This window comes from Anser brachyrhynchus (assembly GCF_964034855.1).
Source record: "Anser brachyrhynchus genome assembly, chromosome: 9".
NCBI classification, from domain to species: Eukaryota; Metazoa; Chordata; class Aves; order Anseriformes; family Anatidae; genus Anser; species Anser brachyrhynchus.
Window position 1 is genome coordinate 23,600,199 of NC_137703.1, and position 20,088 is coordinate 23,620,286.

Consider the following 20,088-nt stretch of genomic DNA (forward strand, 5'->3'; position numbering starts at 1 on the left):
TCAGATCAGTTTTATTCTTTGTTGCACGAACACTGAAGTTACATCAGCTGCCAAACGATGTGGCCTAATACAATATGTGGCTTTGTTGGTCTATTTCTACAAATGTGTAGGCACCTCAAGGTTTCTGTTTGGTTTTGATCAAAGTTCATTGGCAGTGAACACCAGTTCTGACAAAACCAGAGTTTGTTATTTTCAGCACAGATGCAAAATTCAGCTTCACTCTGAATTCAATGCTAGCCTACCCAAGACTGCATTCAGTCAAGACACTGCCTCCATGGCTTAGCAATCTTTTTGAAGGACTACAGATAAGGTGTAGAGATCAAATAAAGGTCACCTCTTCTAGTAGAAAGCTCCACTGGCTGTGAAGAGCAAAGGAGATTTACTGAAGCTTGGCCCTTTGGTAAAAGATGCCCAGGTGTCATACTTTTTCTTCCTACTTATCTGCTAATATCTTTTCTTAAGAGATTGTTACTTCTGTTGATCTGTAGAAAGACTATTCTATTGTTCTGTTTTTGCATCTTCAGCTTTCTTTTATCATTGTTCAAACTTTGTGAGATCTTGTGGAATCACTTGGTGCTGTAAGACTAGTCCTTTGAGTCGATTTTCTCTGTAGAAAGTGAATTAGCATCAGCATCTCTTTCAGTGTTTGGAAATGTAGTTTGGAAATGTATATTCAGGAGATGTAAAGTTGTATTAATCTTGAGAAGAAAGTCAAACTTTTCTTTGCAAGCCGTAAGTGAAAACTTGTGTTGGTGTATAATGTAAAGCTTTGTTCTGTAACAAAAAGCACACCTTCAAATAATGTTTCATCTTCTAGTTGAAGATGACAGTAGTATTGAGTCTTTTCAGGGAAACTGGACGCTCCTTGGAACTGCAGAATATCTAGAGAAGAAGCATGTCACTTCTGTATGCCATAGTTTGTACCGAGTTTAAGTCTGAAAATGAAATCTGTACGTTAGTACTCAACATTAGTAGGGCAGAAAGTGAAACCTTAATCTTTTGTAATCTGTATTCTCTTTTTCTAGGTGGTAGTGAGCAAGGAAGTGGCTTCAGTACAGTAGTGTCAGCATCAGGAGGTCCTGCTTTGTCAGCCCCAAATCAGTCAAGTGCATCTTCAGACAAGTATGCAGCTCTAGCAGAATTAGACAGCGTGTTCAGCTCCACAGCAACCTCTAGTAATGCATATACTTCCACCAGTAATGTCAGCAGGTACTTTTTGTTAGACGTAGTTGTGACTCTCTTCATCGACTTAATATGCGGAAAAGTAGTTCAAAGTTGTTTCTTAAACTTGTTTTCAATTTTATCAAAAATGGAGGAAACGTTAGATGTGTTTAGAAGCACTATTGAAACTGCATCCTTTGTTTTAAATAATACTAGTACTGTATGATATAATCAGCAGATTATATCATAGTCAGCAGAATGCTCTGTGCACCTTTCTAGTTGTTATATGATGAACCTGTTAGATGGTAACACTTTTATGTACAGATTATTTGCATCATACCAAGAATCATAGCATCATCCCCATCAAAATATTATTCTTATATTTTTGATGTAAGTATTACCAATTCTTCTAGATCATTAGGGTAATAAACACTAAATGTCTGTTATAACACTGGCTGGTATTACAAGTGCCCCCTAAAGCTTTTGCTTTGCAACCTTATACTTAGGGCCTCTGTTCAATATTCTTTCTCTTACTGTTGGTGGAGAGGACTTTTCATTGCTCAGCAGTAGTTATCTCTGACGCTGGCATCACTGAATTATAATGCACATTGCAAACTGTGTGTAAGCATTCCTTTTTCTTTTTTTATATGCTGACAATAAATGTAAGTTCTATTTAATTGTTAAACAAGCAATTCTGACTGTCCTGAATGTATGAATTATTTTCAGCAATGCTTTTGGAACAGTACCTGTGGCTGCTACTGCACAGACACAACCTGCATCTTCAAGCGTGCCTGCTCCATTCGGAGGTATGTAAGTGTTACTAACACCTTTCATGGACTGTAAGCAAGCAACTTACTAATTTTTAGTTGATAGTGCTATACTGTGACACTACTGATAATGAAGTTACCAAGGGACACCAAAAACGTACTGTTGTCTGTGCATGTGTTGCATTTCAAATTAAGTATTTCATTATTGATTACTAAATTTCCAAGCAATTTTATAGATACTTACATATCTCTATCTAAAGGTATTGTAAACCTAATGTGAGTCAGACTGGCTATTTTTAAGACTTTATTAAATACAATGTTTTTAATCTTTCAGCAACACCTTCCACAAATCCATTTGTAGCTGCCCCTGTTGCCCCTGTGGCACCTTCAACAAATCCATTCCAGACCAATAGCCGAGGAACAACAGGTTAGAAAAACTAAAAAGCAACCCTGTGTTTGTGAAACTCTTCAGGGCTTGCATTGATTCTTTGTTCATGGCTGTGTAATTTTTCTTAAAGGCTTTTTGTGTTACCTGTCTCTAGGGGTGTGTGTGTGTGTGTGTGTTCAATGTAGAGTATGATATTTATGAATAGCTTACCTTTGCTTTCTTTGTGTGGTGTTATGATATTTTTGTTGGGTTGAGGACACTAGTTTTCTGTTTTTGGTCCAGTCCTAGAATTACAGACTGTGTGGCCATGGAAAAAAAAGTCAAAATGATCAGTGAAGATGTTTTAATACTACCTATCTGGTAATACATAGGCTATTGAATAGCTTGAGTACTGTGCAAGATTATAACTTTTTAGCTTTGAAGCATGCTTCACAGCAGGTTGCCCTGAAGTCAGGGATCTTGAAAGCCTTTCTGCCAAGCTGATACACTTGACTTTTTGCTTTCTTTTGTTCCAAATCCTGAAAGCCCTTGAAACTGAGGTTGTCAGAGCTGGAGTTAAAACCAGGAAAGGTGAAGTTCTGGGCTGTTAGCATATTGCAAGTTCACTTATTCAGTGCCTTATCTAAAGAACATGAAGTGGATTAACATGGAAGGGACAGACAGTGGAATATTATTTCAAAATGTGCCTAGATTGGGACAAATAACTATTTATGCAGTAGAGCAGAAAAACTGAAGCTTTAGATTTCAAAATCTTAAATTTAGAATTATTTAGGATCCAGTTAAAATTAATACAGGAAAGAATGTCAAGTTAACGTTGCATATTTTATAGAAGTTTTTGGGGTGAGTTTGGAAAAAAACCATCCCGGAGTATATTTCATTAAAGTCTGTTTTAAAAAACTTGAAATTTGTAACAAGCTGGAAGATCTAACTCAGCTTTACCTGAAATTTATGTAAGCCATACAAAGCCTATATGCTGATACTGAACTCTATTAGAAATAAAACCTGGTTTCAAGAAGCACAGAATGCCACTTCATTCAGACTAATGGGAAAATGGTCACATTGACAGAATCAGTAATTGATTGAAATGAATGCATAGGTTGAAACAGCAGGTGAATTGATGTCCTTTATTTTATTCCCTTGTATAAATAAGAAAATGTATGTTTAAATACAATCTGTACGCTCATGACTTAATTTTCTGGGGCAGGATTCTATAGAATTATAATTCATTCACAAAAAAACTCAATCACTTTCTTATTTAAGAAAACTCTTTAAAGCATTGATCTTTGGATTTAAATTAATCCTGTATTGTACTAGTTTTCCTCTACAAAGACACCGCTAAACTTGGGCGCTTTTATCTGCTAATTGGGCTTCCACAGACTTAGATCTGCTGATGTATGCGTTTTAACAGAGTTGTGCTTTGTTCAGAGTTCTAGGTAGGCTGAATGAAACTGGTCAGGCTGAGTTAAAATTGAATTGATCCGATTCACATCCTCTGCTAAAATGAATTTTGTTTTAAGTCCCTTTTGAGATATTCAGCTATTTAATGAAGGAAGTAAGTTCAGCTATGTAATAATTTTACCTCATTTTATCACTTATCACTAACCTTGCTATCTTGGATCATCTTTAAGAACTTGTAGCCTTTAGAAGCAGCATTCTCGGACTATGAAGGAAGTTACTCCAATATGTCCCTCCTCCCAATGGCAACATATGAAAGATAACTGGATTAATGCACTTCAGATAAATTTATTTGAATGTGGCAGCTCTATCCTTCCATCTTCTAAACTGCTTTTCTTGGCTCGCAGAGTTTCTAACACTTTCAGCTATAGTATTATCTACTAGATAAGAGAATGTGACTGTAGGTAATGATAATACCCAACCAATTTCAATGTAAGTTACAAACTTGTAGCTTGTCCTTTTATGCTAAACTTCCTTTCTGCGTGGACTCTATTTATTACTAGGGAGGTCTGGTTTGTAGCATTTATTTCTAATGGCTTTCTTAATGTAATATATCACTGGTTGTGCTATGGCTGAATGGTTTGCTACGTGTGTGTGTGAGTATATTTATAAAGTTATCTAAGAGATTACTGTTCAAATGCGTATAAATGATTTGACATTGTCTGGTCTCTTTGTGGCTTCCATAAGGCCTCTCGGGAGCAATGCACTCTCACATATTTCCTCACGCTCACTTTGGTAGGTGGCCACATTTGGTATCAAGTTTCTTGTGGCTAATTGTTCTTGCTTGTAAAAGCTTATTGGCAGCTATCTGGTTCTCTGCACGTAGAATTTCAGAAGACTTTCCATGTTTTAAAAATGGAGTGGGTATGGGTATCTGGCAACTGGGCAAAGGGAGAGAGGAGTTTAGAAATGCATTAAGCAACTAAAACAAAACCATTATTTGTATCCTCCATGGACACAATAGAATGCTAACAAGTTGAGTGACTCCTGTAGCTTGTGCTAATAGTAGTTTGATGCATTTTGGGATATCCCAAGTTGTTACTCAATTTGTTGTGCTTTTGTTTGTTCTAGCAAGTCTTCCTGATGAGTAGCTGCTTTGCTAATTTTAACTGAACTATGTTAGTACATTAGTTTTGTGTGTACTTTGTCAGCGGTTTGTGTGCATAATGTCTTGCCCTTGAGTACTTTGGGGGTAAACTCTTCAACTGATGATTTAAGCTATATTCATTAAATACAGGATTTTTATTGTTGGGTTTGTATAAAATCTAACATCTGGCAGCTCAAAAGAACAGTTCTGTCTAAGTTGAACTAGAAGAAAATGCTTGGTGTCTGTATTTGTACCAAAAAGCCTTCTATATTCTTCTCCCTACAAAAATAACTCCCAAAACACTGAATAATGGTTTTGTTACTACATCTTGTGTACATCGAGAGTATACATACCACTCGATGTGCTCATGTTTTTGCTGGAGGCATGTAGAATTGCATATGTGCTGTATGTTCTTTACTTGAAATGTTTCAGCAGAGAATCAGATGAAAAGATTTTGTTTGGTTTGTTTTAAGTCTTACCTCAACAGTAAGAGGGTTTGCACTAGGAACTGTGTGCAAATTAATGTGCATGATGATAATTTCCTTTAAAGCGACGCATAGGATGGGATTGTGAGAGGGATGCATGTATCCCTTATGATTTTTTTACTTGTAACTTACTGTAATGCAGCTTGTAATGTAGGAAGATACTGCCATGCTTTTCTCAGTAGAGAAAAAGAGGGGCTTATGCTGCCTGAAAGTGCTTGCTTCTGATGTGTGCAGACTTTTACCAGAAAAACCTCAGGTGAAATATTTGCCAAGAATATGGAAGAGTCCTTTCCAGAAAGTATATCTGAATGTGCTGGATCAAGCACATTTTAAATTATTCCGTTTATTTTTTAAAGTGCAGAAGTAAGTTAAGCACCTCGTTTCTGGTGATCCAAGGTAACAAATCAGTTCAGTGGCTGTAGGATTTAAATGTAACTTTTGCGTGGTCACTGAGGCATTAAGAGACCCTTAACATGGCTTTATGGTAATGTCTTATTTGTAAGAGATCACTTTTTTTCATAACTTAATGCTGTTTTTTTTGCTTACCAGCAGCAACATTTGGTACTGCATCTATGAGCATGCCTGCAGGATTTGGAACTCCTGCCTCCTATAGTCTTCCTACTAGTTTTAGTGGCAACTTCCAGCAGCCCACATTCCCGACCCAGGCAGCTTTCCCCCAACAGACTGCTTTTGGTCAGCAGCCAAATGGTAGGTCTACATCCTTTAGATAATCTTGTTTAAATCAGAAACATGGAGAAAATGATTTGACTCTGTCAGCAATAACGAGTGCATATTTGTGTATGAACTTTCTAATTATATTGGTGAGAGGTTCCTATCACACAACAGTTTTGGCTCTGTAGTTGAGCTTTCAGGCTTGACTGTGTGCAGTGACGTAACAAACTTCACCATAATTTGATACTAAAACTGTAAATGTTCAAAGGCCTAAAAGGTTTACACGCAAGGATTGTTTTGTCTTCATTTGGGAGTGTCTGCATCAGATAATGCTTTCTCTAACTTTCAGAAAGCAGACATGAGAAAATCAAAATGTACTTTCTCCCAAAATTCATATGATAATATAAACATTGAAAAAAGCACATGTAGAAGTTGAGAATTGAGTAGTTATGAACAGTTGAAAATAAAAAGCTCAGCTATGTTTTTTTACACGTACATACATGATGTCTTACTGTACATTTTTACAAATTTTCTACTGTTAAGAAACTTAGCTTTTTGATATTCACGTGTGTCATGTTAAGCTTTTATAATCAGTTCTCCAGAGCTCTGCAGCACAGTGCTCCTGGACTTTAGCTCTAAGATGCAATAACTAGTATATCTGAAGTAGTCATGTTGTCAAGTATCATCTTAAGAGTGCGCTGTTAATGATGACATTAATAGAAAAACAGTAATCTGTTGAAGCAGCATTGTAGAGAAAACATAGGCAGCTATAGTTTAGGCTTGTTACCTACCTGAGTGTAAATTTTGGTGCAGACACATGTATAGTTTAGTTAAATAACAGCCATGTAAATTTTTTAGAGCTCCAAAGATACATCACTTCATCTGCTTCATTCTATCTATTTGACTGCGCACTGAGGCAGACTAAGTGTGTTCATGTGATTGTATAGCTGAAGTGTGAGGCAGTAGCTTCCGGATGAGAATGATCTTAAGAGCTTGGCTTTCCACATTTGTGAACAGAGGCAAGCTCTGAGCCAAAGTTGGTTCTGATTTTCTTATTGTTTTCATTGCTTTTCAGCTGGAACATTCAAAGTTCTTCCTGAACTTAAGACTTCTAGTATACAAATTATTTCTGCATTCAGGCTGCTCTGCCGGGAGGGGGAGGAGAGAAACAGACTGCATGCTTGAATTGGGAACTGATCTTGCTAATACATATAATGCTTCTTGAACTGAAACAAGATTTGTCTGCAAGAAGTCCTAGTATAAATAGATCGAACTGTTAAGTGAAAGCTTTGTGTTTAAAAGTTCCTACCCTACATAAACAGAGTAGTATTATAAGTCCTGCTGATTGGTGCAGTCCAAGCTTTCACTTGTTTTTGTTTTGGAGCTGCAGCAAAGAACTCTATGAAGACTGGTTATTAGTATTAACGTTTTCACTGTTATCTCTTGAAGGAGCAGGTTTTGCTGCATTTGGACAGGCAAAGCCTGTAGTAACTCCTTTTGGACAAGTTGCAGCTGTTGGAGTATCTAGTAACCCTTTTATGGTAAGTGAGTTGTTGCATGATATTAACTTCTGTATGTCTGAAGAGACATAATCTGTAACAATTATAGAGCTGCATGATTTTTTTGCTTCAAATAAGGAAAGGCAGCATGCGAATCTCCTAAATGCAATTCAATATAATGATGACATGGCATTTGTAAGGCTGCTCAAATTTAAATAGGGGTATTTATATATACCATGCTCTCAGTATAACAGTATAACTTAGGAGAAAAACACATACAAAAAGCTGCAATGTAAAATAAATATCCTAAGAAGTTGTTTACCATTTTATATACACTGCATTTATAATTTGTGATAAAGAAAAAAAATCTTAAATGTGTGTTATTCTTTCATTTTCTCCCAGGCTGGTGCACCAACAGGACAATTCCCAACAGGAAGCTCATCAACCAACCCTTTCTTATAGCCTTATAGACACTTTACCCAAAAGAACTCTTATGTGGTCACATAACATCTCTGCGCCTCTTGCACTGTTGTCTTGTTTCACTGATATTAGCTTTAAACAAAAAAGAAGTCTTTAAGAAGTTAAAATAAAAGCCTGCTTTGTGTACCTTTTGGGGGGGGGAAAAAACACACACAGAAACAAACACACACAAAAAAACAACAAAAAAACAAGCCCCCCCCCCAAACAAAGAAAATCAACACCCCCTCCCCTCCACACACACACACACACCTCTCCCCAGGTAATAACGTGCAAAACAGAGGGCTGTGGTAACATCCTTGAACCTGTGAACTGGCAGGTAAAAAGTAGCGGTATCATGTATATTAAAATTGGCTAATAAGTTATTGCAGATACCACATTCATTATGCTGCAGTACTGTACATATTTTTCTTAGAAAATAGCTATTTGTGCATATCAGTATTTGTAACTTTAACACATTGTTATGTGGAAAATGTTACTGGGAAATAGATCAGCCACTTTAAGGTGCTGTTGTATCTCTTGGAATGAATGAGCTACATCATTTTAACCATTGGTATTGGAAGTCATGACGTTAAATTGAAGGTTTGTTTCCTTTCCTAAGAGCTCTTCTATTTATACATGCCTAAATCTCTAATGTTAGAGGGATACCTGTCTGCATAATAAAGCTGATCATGTTTTGCTACAGTTTGCAGGTGAAAAAATAAATATTAGGAAAAAAATTGTGTAGCTTTATTTCTGTGCAATAACACTTTATTGGGTTAGAATGTTCATACTGTGAATCTCACACACAAATGAGTTACCAAAAGTGATATGCTCAAAGGTGATTTAAGCTTAATTTTCATATCCCTCAGTTTTAGTTACATTTTGACCTTGTGATTAAACCTGCTGTTCTAGCTCAAGTGACTTATCTAACAGGAAACTTGAGTTGAGTTACTCTGACAGGATAGCTGTATAATGAAGGACACTGAAAGTCACTGGTAGTGACTTGAAAAAAGGCTAACTGCTAAAAGATATAATTGTGAGTAGCTAATGGAGTCTTTGAACATGACGTGGTTGTGAGCAGAACAGTATGTGTATTAGCAGGCCAAGGTACAACAAATGGAGTAGTGCTCATTTTATTAAAAATGCACATATATTAGTAAGACCTGTGGAATGTTAATTTATTTTTTTATTTACTGGAATATTTCCTGTCATACTAAAATAGCATCTGTAGAGGAGTAAATGTGGGGCTTGTCTAATCCTTAATAGGAAAGTTGCAACAAGAGTACGTTCATCAAAGTAGTTAGTGGTGGGTTTTAAACACTTAATTTGGCTTAAGTTCAAGTGTAATACCAGAGCTAAGCAATTAATGTAAACATTGTGAATACAAGGACTTCAAGCTTCTGGCCAGTTGAAGAATAAAGATCTAACAGTTTTCAAAATAACAGGAATAAATGGGATCAGTTTATTACGGATATTTGAGAAAATGATGTGGAAGCCAGTTTGAGACAAATGGGAGAATTCCTGAAGGTAAGAAACTTTATTTGTAACTGCCTGCCTGAATGCTAGATCTCCTTATTTCCAGGGGAACTGAAAGGCTTGATCATTGCTTGTATTAATACTCTTATGCTAGGGCTGCTGACTCATGTTGTCTACCTGTGGGGAATGGTGGTTTCCGTATGTTAACTTCTTCTGAAGCTTTGGAGATCCCAAAGGACAGGCAGATGTAACAGATTGCTTCTAGTAGTGTTCCACGCTTAAAGGTCTGTTCTGTCCTGTTGATGTATTTAAAGTTAAAGAGACTTGGAGTCTTGCTTGTCCTTCTGACTAGGACTGCTGGATGTGGAGTAGTGTATGTGTTTTAATTCCTGAGACCCTTTGGGGAATTCTTAGGCAAACCCCCAGCAACTACGCTTTTTTTCAGGGTGTTAGTGATGCCCTCACCAGTATAATATAAATAGCTGTATTTCTCTATTGTTGACATCTGTTTTGGAATAATGACACAGGAATGCAGTAAAGAATGGGAATCTTCAAGGGTTTAGAAGGATTTGTGGAACACTTAAATATACTTATTGCAGAGAACTGAATGTCTCTTCAGTGAGATGAAGACCATGCTGTGGAAAGGGAACAATCCTGTGTTCCCTTAATTTCTAAATTGATGTAAACTAGGCTTTGGACAAGTTGTTCTGACCTAAATGAAGCTGTTTACTGCTAAAAGATACTGGAATACATTTAAATATGCAAGGCTGCATATTTAAATTATGCTGCAGAAATAGCAGAATGTCTTATTTTTCCATTACTAGCTTGAATGCATAAAAGGCTGCCAATTCTTACTTTATACCCAATCACACCAGTTTAGTGTATGTTTGCTAACTTCATCAAACTCCAGACAAGTGGCTGAAGATCTTGTATTGTCTTGAATCTCCTTCATATTGAACAGACTGACACCATAGCTGCCTTGACTTTTTTATAAAAGCTATAAGTACAAAATGAATAAATATTTCTCCCATGATTAGAAATCGTGTCTTGTCTTAAAATTTTCTACAGTTGTTCATGCAGTTGCTCACATGACTGTCATAGTTGCTAAAAAGCTATACTCCTGTTAACTTCTAGGTATCTTTTTTGCTTTAATGTCAAAGTATTTTACTTGATAACTTTATCCCTCTTTTACAGCAATTAATTTGTTGAGCTTCTAGAGTAATACTTTTAATCCTGATATATATCAGTTCTCATATGTTTAAGATGATGCTGGAAGAGGTACATCATGAACTCTGCAAGGCAGATGGATGCCTAGGTACTGCAGCTTAGTTATTAATTTAATGGTTGCATACTTCCCAAGCACTGCATTGAAACAAATATTGAAACAGGTTAGTTTGAAAAGGACCAAATTTGGTTAGAATCCTGAAAGAGAGCCATAAATATGATGCAAATGTTCTTCTCTGTTGGAGGGAGAAATTACTGGGGCGTAAAGGTAAGCTCAGGAAGTTTTAAAAAGTATGTTTTCAAAGGAATTCATGATTTTTATTTTCTTGTGAACTGAAAAGCGGAAAATAGCAATTCTCAATTCTCTCTTGACTAACCTGTACCTTGTGGTAGAGGAACATAATGAAAATTGCTGCTGATATAAATGACTCCAAAGTGGCCATTATTGAACACAGTTGAAAGTCTGATTAGCTTTAGTTATATCTAGAATTTTAAGCATTCTTATTTAAGTATGACTGCCTTGTATAGAAATTGAATTCTCCCTGTGGCTGGCTTAAAAAAAATTTGCCTCCACAGATAAGTTACTGCATTTGGTCATTTGTGAGAATGTAGTAATCCCTCTGAACCTACTGAGGTAGCATTTTGGGGAGGGTGGGGGTGGTTAGATGCTACTTGCATTAACTTACTTTAAAAATGCATGTCAACTTCCAGTTGAAAAAGTGCAAGTCACCAAAAAGTTTTGGTGGTAAACTTTCCTACAGATCATCCTGCTGCTATGGGGCAATTACTTCTTTAGGTTCTACAGGCATGTTTGGAAGTCTTTTATTTAATGGTAAATTGCCTTTAATTAAAATACTCAGTAGAAGTGAAAGTTCAAAGGTTGTATTCTGTAAGCTCTTCTGTTGTGAGGTTCAGGCATCTGTATGAAATTGCCTCCTATTGTGCTCGTTGAGCATTAATACAAGTTTTGGTGTCAGGACTGCATAACTAAATTTGAGTTGAAATAGAAAATTGTTTGAGGATTGTCTGGGATTAGAACTGTTGATGAAGAGAACTGGGAAAAAATGCATCATGCTGTTTACAAAGCTCTTTGTGCTGAAGGCTCATAAACAGCCTTTTCCATCATTGACCAGTCTTGATTGAGCATTGTTTCCGCTAATTAGTTGTTCAGATGATGCAGCCTTCTACATTGTTGCTTGCAACCATTCTTTTCATCTCTTTCCCCTTAATGATCAATAGGTTCACCAGCCACACTGGCATTTCTGCATTTGATGGAGATAATGATGTATATGCTTCTGGTCAGGAAAATTCCAGCTATGAATGCAAAGTAGCTGCCATAAACGAGAAACTGGGAGATGGGGGTGGAGAGAAGAGGGGAGGAAGAATCAAGAACTGTATTTGCTGTTAAATAACATAAAGGGTGTCCCTACACTGACTTCTTCACTTCCCTGCCACCCATGTTCCCAGAACAAGCCCCTCTTGAAATGGCTCGAAGTCTGGCTGCTTGACTTCATCCAGTAGAAAGACTGTAATCATAAAAGGGGGGTGGAGAGAATATCCTATTACTTGCTTGCCCTCCCTACCTCAGTAAGGAAGGAGGACAGCTGGCTAGCACTTTCTGGCTCTTATCTGGAAAGATGACAGCTCAAGACTTGGATGGTATTCAGTATGTGTGCTTAAACTCTAAAGCTGTCCGGGGACATGAGTTAATTTTCAGAATTAAAGTAACTTCAAAGTGCATCCAATGAAACTACATAAATTCGAATTTCTGTAGTAATAAAGACCCATAGATTACCTTTCAACTTGCTTCTGTTTAGTGTATTTTTACAATAAACTTGTCAATAGTAAGCCTTTAAATAAGAAGAAACTGAGTAACAGGTGATGGTTCTCCCTTCTGCTCTATGAAGTATGTTCTTAAGATTACTACAGAAATGCAACATTGACAAAAGATTAGAGGACAAGTGGGCTCTAGTAGCTACTGCCAGTTCACTTCAAATGAGCCTGTGTTCAAGTAAGTGTCCTAAGCTAACCCATCCCCTAATATCTCCCCAGAGGCTAAACTTTGAATAGAACCCTCTTCCAGAGGAGAGCAGGGAACGTGAGAGTAGTATGAGTAATGTAACTTACCTGGGTGCTGATATCCAGTCCTAGACCTCTTGAATCTACTACAATAACAGTCAAAATTGTCTGGATCACCAGTGCAACAAAGTTGTTGAAGCCAAACATCAAAGCATAACGCTCCATACTTAGGTTGACAGCAATCTGGAACCTGAAAATGAATATACAGCCAGGTTAACTGAGCTCTGGAGAGCTTGAGTGCTTGCAACTTCAGGGAGGAAGTTTGGGAATGATTTCATGCTCACAGTGGAGTCTTCATAGGATAAAGCTTCTTTACTTTTGATCGTTACATTTTTAATATCTTCATTTTGATAGAGATCTATTTTTTGTTATTTCACTTTTGCCACATTATTGTGCATCTTCTCTTACTTCGGATAATTTTGCTAAATGACCTGTGTATGTTCATTTGATTATTTAGAGAAGTCTCATACATATATCATTGGACAGCTAAATGTAGAATAAGGTAATTACTGACTTGGAATAAGCTATTCTTATGGTTAGGTCATACATTTAAGTATAGTCTTATATAGGCTAGAAATAATATTTTGCTGTAGTGACCTATTCAAAAATCTTATTTCTGTGGAAACTTCCAGTAAAAATTCATGTGTGAAAGTGATACTTCTGCTGATTCAAATCAATTTAATTGGAGCAGTTGTGCATTATACTTACGTTGCTATTGTTATAAGGAACATGTAGCATGCCTTAAATACAAGGTAACCAGCGTAACATGCCCAGATGTTGTCTGTAAAGTACATGAGAAACAGAGAACCAGCATCCATTGCAGAGAACATTCCCAAAGCCAGTTCTCCAGAAAGATCCCAGTTTACTTTGACATATCCAACTGCCATGGATGTTGCTGAACCTAAAAATGAAAAATAATGAAAACTCAAACATTACTGTCCTTCTAGAGTCATGGCATTACTCTGTAAATGGATCATTACAGGAGCTCTTGATACTTTTTAAGACTACAGTAGACTTTGATATTGGTGTGGCTTCTATTTTCTGTTAGTGCTGTGGGAGTCTTCTGTTTTTGCTTTTTTCTTGCTTACAGAGCTTTCTCAGGATGAAGCACTCTGAGAAAGTGCCTAATGCCTAAGGTTGGAGGCAGCAGTGCCTGGCATATTGTTGTTGTGCCATTTTTGACAACCATGATTAAGAGAACAACCCCACCAAGCACTTTCTGTTAAAATATGCCTGGGGGAGTTTAATTCTTTCATGTAAAGCTCTTCATGAAATGACAGTCTGTTGCACTCCTTCATACTTTTTTTTTTAACCTAATGACAGTATAGCTTCAGTGAAGGTTTTTCTGGTGAAAAATGTCATACTCCTTATTGATAATGACATATAGCAAGAATGCCTTCTACTACTTGTAAGAATGCTATCCAGCTATGGTTAATTTTTGTGCTCCTCCAGCACTGAGGCCTCCTGTGTGTTTATGAAAGCTTTTTGAAATGTTATGCTGAGGTTAGTAGCTCAAATGCAAAAGAAGTCTGGTCCAGGCAGGTTATACAGCAGTGAGTACTGGCTACCCATGGGCTTTTTGGCAGGATAGTACACTAGTGGTCTTGACTTGCTGGCTGAATGTGTTCCTCATCAGAATTCAAAAGTCATAGTAGGCCACCTCCTTCGGTCAGTAACTACAATAGCCAGAGGTTCCTGGTAATGTGAGTGCTTTCTGTACTCCAGAATAGTATCAAGTTCCAGACAGTGCAAAAGCATGAAAGCTCTTGGGAATGCTGCTCAAACCAGTAGTCTTGAAGCTTTGGGGTAATTTTAGTAAAATGCACTTCATGCTGCTTGCAGGGAAGGAGAGTAGATGGACAGTTCCCTGTATTACTTATAAGATATGACTGCTGGTATGAAGGAGATGTGTGGAAGCTTGGAAATGAGGCTCCATTGGTACTGCACAGCTATTTCAATGAAGTTGCACTTTGAAGTGGCCACAAAACAGAAGACACACAGGTAAAGAGGAATATCATTGGGTCAATGGATCATTATGTTGTTGGGTCACAACATGCTTATCCAGGATCACTTATCCTGAAATGACTGCTCATCCACTGTCAGAACAGACTGTCTAGAGCAGATATCTTTTATTTTTTTTTTACTTTTTGTATCAACTCATTTATATGTATTTGGGAGAGGAGTAGGCAAGGTGGCATTGCACAAGGTTTTTGAACTGCTTGCTTTGTATTGAATTTATGAACTAAACAGAGCTGTGAATGAAAACTCTTAAAACTTCTTGGTGGAACAAGGTGCCCCAAGAAGGAAAAGATTATATATTTTGTGTGTGCATGTATATATGACTATTTTAAAGACCCCAGGGATAAAGCTGTATAGTAAAGAGATGCTTTGCACACTGTTTATATGGGGGTTATGTGTTGGAAGCCGTTACTATTGACCTTAATCCTCATAGGAAATAGTTGCTGAAGACATCGTGAAAGGACGTCACCAGCCAAGACAGATTAGAAGTAGCTGCTAGTGGTTTTTTTACTTACCTAAAAAAGTTGCTATTGCTTCAACAGCTCCGTTGTACACTGCAGAGCTGTGAGAGGGGGCTCTGAAATCCCACAGCACTTGGATGTAATTCACAATCTGATTGAAGCCTGCTGTAGCCAAAGCCCACCACAGGGACCAGTAAAGCAGCTTCCTAGAGCTGTAGCAATCCCTCAAGTCCCTGCTCAGCTGCACCAGTACTCTGAGCATGTGGTTTTGGGGCTTGGGCTGTTCAGCGTGCTGTTGTGGTGCTGGTCGCGTGTCAGCAGCTGCGCAGTCCTTGTCCTGTTGTTGGCAGCTCGATGGCCCGTTGGAACCGAGTGTAGCCACAGCTTTTTGTGGTTGTGGGAGGGTTTCAGAGACACCTTTTTTATGGAAGAACATGCTCTTTTGGGGCATTGGGAGGAGAAAGGAACACAGGAATGCCAGGGACACAGAAGCGAGGGTAATGGCGTTGAGATGAAAGTAGGATACGTCTGCCAAGGAAACCAGCAGCTGTCCCAGCACTGCAGCAACTGTGGCCGCAACAAGGGTGATACTCCTGCAATAGCTCGTCACTCTCTGATAGCGATCGGCGCTGACGACGCTGTAGATGTAGGCGTAATAGGCAACCTCGGTGGCTGTCACCATCCCGTAGAAGAATTCCATCACCTGCATGGCCACCACGCCGTGAGCAAAGAGGAGCAAGAGCCACGTGACGATGTAGCTGATGCCCTGGAGGAGGAGGACGGGCTTGTAGCGCACGTAGTCTGTAATCAGGAAGACTGGGAGCAGGAGTGCGAGGTAGGAGTATGTCCAAACGGGGAAAATCTGGTTGGTAACCTAGAAGGAAATTGACTTTGCTCTGACACAAGCATTATCTTGCATCAAATACTATTCCCTGTGGTAACTGAAAATTAATGTCTGTTTAGTTTCACCTTCCATATGAGTCACTGAATACTGCTGATTACCTCTCCTCTTTGCTTGATTAGAAAAAAAAGGTGCTCTTTATGGGGGGGGGAACTGGAGTTGGACTTAATATATAGTTATTACTATGTTGTCTTCACACATTATCTTTAAATATTGTGTGAAAAGTAAGTTCTTGATGGAACAGTATTTGAATAACTTTCTGTTGGCCTTCAATTGCATAGATGCTCCAGAAATATATTATTCGTTTTCCCTCGAATCAGAATAGTTTGGGTTGGAAGGGACCTTAAAGATGATCTAATTCCAGAACCCTACCCCACCCCCAGTTGCTTAAAGCCCCATCCAGCCTGGCCCTGAGCGCTTGCAGGGATGTGGCATCCACAGCTTCTCTGAGCCAGGGCCTCACCACCTCCATAGAAACAAATTTCTCCTTGTATCTAATCTAAACCTACCCTCTTTTAGTTTAAAGCCCTTCCCCCTTGTTGTATCACTGCACTCCCTGACAGAATCCCTCCCCAGCTCTTCTGGAGCCCCCTTTAAGCACTGGCAGGCCGCTGTAAGGTCTCCTCAGAGCCTTCTCTTCTCCAGGCTGAACAATCCCAACTCCCTCAGCCTGTCACCATAGCAGAGGTGCTCCAGCCCCTTGATCATTGTGGCCCTCCTCTGGACTTGTTCTAACACCTGTATTTTTCTAAAAACTGATCTCCATCCAAGCTAGCAGGTTCTGTTTACTACTCTACACTAAAGCTCAGTGTTTGCCCAGGTAGCTTTGGCTACAGCTGCAGCAGGAGTATGTGTTTCTTCTGGATACACGTCACCAACTGAACTCTGACTCTAAGATGTCTGTTTTGGGGAGGTCTTACCTAGTAAATGCTGGACCTGCTTGGCTATTAGGTCACGATTGCTTGTTCTCAGCTTGAGAGTTAGACTTGAATGGAATTGTTTCAAATGCTGAGAGAACAATAATAGCTGTTTATTGTTTTCTGAACCAGTATGATTGGTGAGCAGCAGGATCACTGCATCTTTCTGGGGGTTCCTTTGGTTATCTGCATTTTAAATTAAGTGACTAAAACTTGGGGAATTAGCTCATGACTGGAGAGAGTTCAGCTGAGTCTCAGTATCTGTACTGTCCTTATTTTTGAGCTGGTTGATGCTGAAATGAGAATTAAGGCATCTCATCATGTTATTTATATGCTTCATGTAAGAAAGTTTTCATTTCTGATTTTCAAAAAAAAAAAAAACCAAACAAAGCAAAACACCTTTTTCAGAGTAAAAATGGGGTTCATGCTACTAAGCTGGCAGATTCTGCCTCAGCTTTTACTAGTGCAAATCAGGAATGACTGTTCACGCTAGTGGTGATGTGGGTGTACCTAGCTTGTGTTGTCTAATTATGCCACTAGATTCATGATTCTCTTTTGATTCATGTCCTCTTTTATTATGAAGCGTGCACCTGAACCAGCCAGTGCTGAGCAGAGGAGCAGAACACAGACAATCACAGTACATGCTTTTTAAAAAATAATTAAAAATTAAAAAACAACTTATGTGAATCTGACTTGCACAGACTAGACTAATGGATGCACAGAACAGCTTAGTAATGTTGGTAATAATCTAATAGGTCATCAGTGGAAGTCTGCTTGGTTGTCTAATGTCTGATCACTGTTTCATTTTCGTTGTTAGTATAATTCCCCAATAAGTATCAATAAATCTCTTTGTTGCTCCTTTTTTTTTTTCTTGGGGGGAAGAAACTGTCTGACCTGATCTTGCTGAAAGTATCAATTTCTTAAACAACAACCAAAATGGTTTCAAAGCCCAGGAATGTGGGGACTTCAGAACTTAAACTTGCAAAAGAGGAGAATCCTTATTCTTTTCCAGGACAATCTTAAATAGGGGTATCTCAATAAAATATACCTATCTTACTGAATACTTTTTCTCCCATTCAGTTATTACTGTGAGGCTTACTGCTTTAAGTGTTCTAATTATTACTTAAGAGAACAGTTGCTTACCTGTTCGATTGTTAGATTTTTGTCTGGTCCACTTAAGTAAGGAGTGAGAAAAGATTCTGAAGGCCTCATTGTGGAAAAAAATCCATTCGCACAAATGATGACTGTGGGATAAATCCAGTTGCTGCCTATGGCTCCTTTCCAGCAATCCATGGTCTATGTAGAAACGTAGTGCACCAGAAATTTAAAAAGGTACTGTTCACAATTGCTAAAAACTCATTTGTAAGTTTACTTTTTAACCAACGCTACTTCAGCTAATGCTTCTTTCACCACGCTTGCTACTAATCACAGAGAGCCTGTAAATGAACAACTTGGATCAAAGGGCATTGGTGGCAAACTCTGATCTCTGTCTTGTCTGTCAAAGGTTGTTCTTACTGACTCACTTAAAATTAAGTAGATGTAGTGGAAGAATAAAGATCCATTACAGTCTCATTTCTGAATAGATGAGAGGGCAAACTGTCAGATTAGAGCTCATTCTCAGAATGCTCAGGGAGGCATTTTTCTAATGATTTCCTGTCTGAGAGCCAAGTGGAACAACAGAAGTGCAAGACTTTTTGCAGACAGTAAAAACCCCCAGCGAGCTTGCAACCCTTTGTGAGCTTGGCTTCTTCAAAATACTTTAACACTCATCTTTCTTACTCTCTAGTTGTCTGAGTGAGTACATAGACGTAGTAACTCTCAGCCTCTTGAATCTACCTCCTCAGACTTAAAGAGGGCTTCTGGCTTCACTTTTAAAAGTGGTGATTAAAAGGAAAAAAAGAGACTTTTCCTCTTTGTAGTTGGCTGCAAAAATAAAGAAACTTGTCTTTTAAGCTTATTTTACTTGCTTAACACTAAGTACCATAATAGGATGTTAAGGCAACATTGCTGTGACCTTAGAGGAAGGTTACAAAAACCAACCCTAACATCAAAACTTGATTTTAAATGACCGCCTCTGATTATCATCTTCCTTGTGTAAATCATTGTACTTAGATAAAATGATTTGTACAAAAGTAGCCTGTGTTATCCTTAACTCCTTAAATTTGTATTTGAATTCTTGATATGTTATCATTTACAAATAAAAATATACTAAAACTCAGCCTAATCGATGACATCAGCATAAATCTTACATCCCTTCCAAATGGGCTGAGTGAGTAGCTTGCACTCTTCTGAATAACCTCTAGGGTCATAACTTACCTGTCAAAACTGGGGTTGCGGTCTGTCTTCCGTGGATTCATGTGCAGTTTCCTCCTAGGATAGGTTCTTGTACTGTAGAAGAGATGTCAAAAGCCACCCTTCAGGATTTGAGGTAGTAAGAAACTTGTGTCTTATTAGTAAAAACTCTTAGGAAATGAACTTGATAAAATGTTAACAGAAATAAATAATAATTCATCTCAACTCTTCTTGCTTGCAGAACTTCCTCATAAAGAGTGCAGGGGAAGCCTTCTACTTTATAGGTTTTGTCAGCAAGTGGTTCTAACTTTAAGATAAAGGATTAAGACTCACAGTTCTTAATAATGATTAATTAAAAAAGACGTGGCAAGAAAGCAATTACTTGATTACCTTTTTATGTTAATGAGTACCTCTTAAAGGTGTATCCTTCAGTTTGTGGATAAGAATATAATAGCACATGTTTTAAAGCTTAGGCTGACACAGGTGTTTCCTGGGCATAGCACCGAGATCTCTGGGCTCAGTTTTCTGACTGTCCTCAGTGTGGGTGTGTGGGGAGGTAGGACGCAGAAAACTTCCTAATGTTTATTGGCCAGAAATTACATCAGAGGATTAGTCTGTCACTTTTCATAATGACAAAAAGTTTAAAAAAAAAAAAAGACAAAGCTTCTAAAAAAAAAAAAAACACAAAACACAACTACTTCTGAGGCTTTCTGCAGCTTTGCTTTCATTCAGCCATTTTTGGACTG

General features: G+C 38.1%; 2 protein-coding genes across 8 annotated transcripts in view; one reads left to right on the forward strand and one right to left on the reverse strand.

The window, feature by feature from the left end:
- AGFG1 (ArfGAP with FG repeats 1) overlaps nucleotides 1-10,489 on the forward strand; it is a 38,965-nt gene extending 28,476 nt beyond the window's left edge. For 3 of the 4 annotated variants that reach the window (XM_080604015.1, XM_080604014.1, XM_080604012.1), the window contains 6 exons: nucleotides 1,026-1,209; nucleotides 1,888-1,967; nucleotides 2,263-2,355; nucleotides 5,893-6,051; nucleotides 7,465-7,556; nucleotides 7,917-10,489. In XM_080604015.1, coding sequence (XP_080460141.1) covers nucleotides 1,026-1,209; nucleotides 1,888-1,967; nucleotides 2,263-2,355; nucleotides 5,893-6,051; nucleotides 7,465-7,556; nucleotides 7,917-7,976 — 668 coding nt within the window. In that variant the 3' untranslated portion in view covers nucleotides 7,977-10,489. The remainder of the gene's footprint in view (nucleotides 1-1,025; nucleotides 1,210-1,887; nucleotides 1,968-2,262; nucleotides 2,356-5,892; nucleotides 6,052-7,464; nucleotides 7,557-7,916) is intronic. The other variant, XM_080604013.1, reaches the window with a different exon arrangement.
- Nucleotides 7,916-19,632, reverse strand: LOC308199607 (thiamine transporter 2-like). Of its 4 annotated transcripts, XM_080604021.1 has the most exons (7): nucleotides 19,569-19,632; nucleotides 19,367-19,438; nucleotides 18,194-18,346; nucleotides 15,287-16,106; nucleotides 13,461-13,653; nucleotides 12,801-12,942; nucleotides 7,916-12,021 (listed from the first exon to the last, which is right to left on the reverse strand). In XM_080604021.1, exons 3-7 carry the CDS (start codon nucleotides 18,341-18,343, stop codon nucleotides 11,899-11,901), a joined length of 1,428 nt encoding a protein of 475 aa, XP_080460147.1. In that variant the 5' UTR covers nucleotides 18,344-18,346; nucleotides 19,367-19,438; nucleotides 19,569-19,632; the 3' UTR covers nucleotides 7,916-11,898. The 4 variants fall into 4 exon arrangements, with proteins under 4 accessions (XP_080460147.1, XP_080460145.1, XP_080460146.1 ...); XM_080604019.1 differs by lacking the exon at nucleotides 19,569-19,632 and having other exon boundaries at nucleotides 19,367-19,501; XM_080604020.1 differs by lacking the exons at nucleotides 19,367-19,438; nucleotides 19,569-19,632 and having other exon boundaries at nucleotides 18,194-19,355.
- Nucleotides 19,633-20,088: the final 456 nt, after the last annotated feature.

Excerpts from the sequence above, each read along its gene's own strand:
- LOC308199607 (XM_080604021.1), bottom strand. The coding sequence starts at position 18,343 with ATGGATTGCTGGAAAGGAGCCATAGGCAGCAACTGGATTTATCCCACA. Across the intron at positions 16,107-18,193 it reads AAAATCTAACAATCGAACAG|GTTACCAACCAGATTTTCCC; the intron begins GTAAGCAACTGT and ends ATTTCCTTCTAG. Across the intron at positions 12,943-13,460 it reads TTCCTTATAACAATAGCAAC|GTTCCAGATTGCTGTCAACC; the intron begins GTAAGTATAATG and ends ATTCATTTTCAG.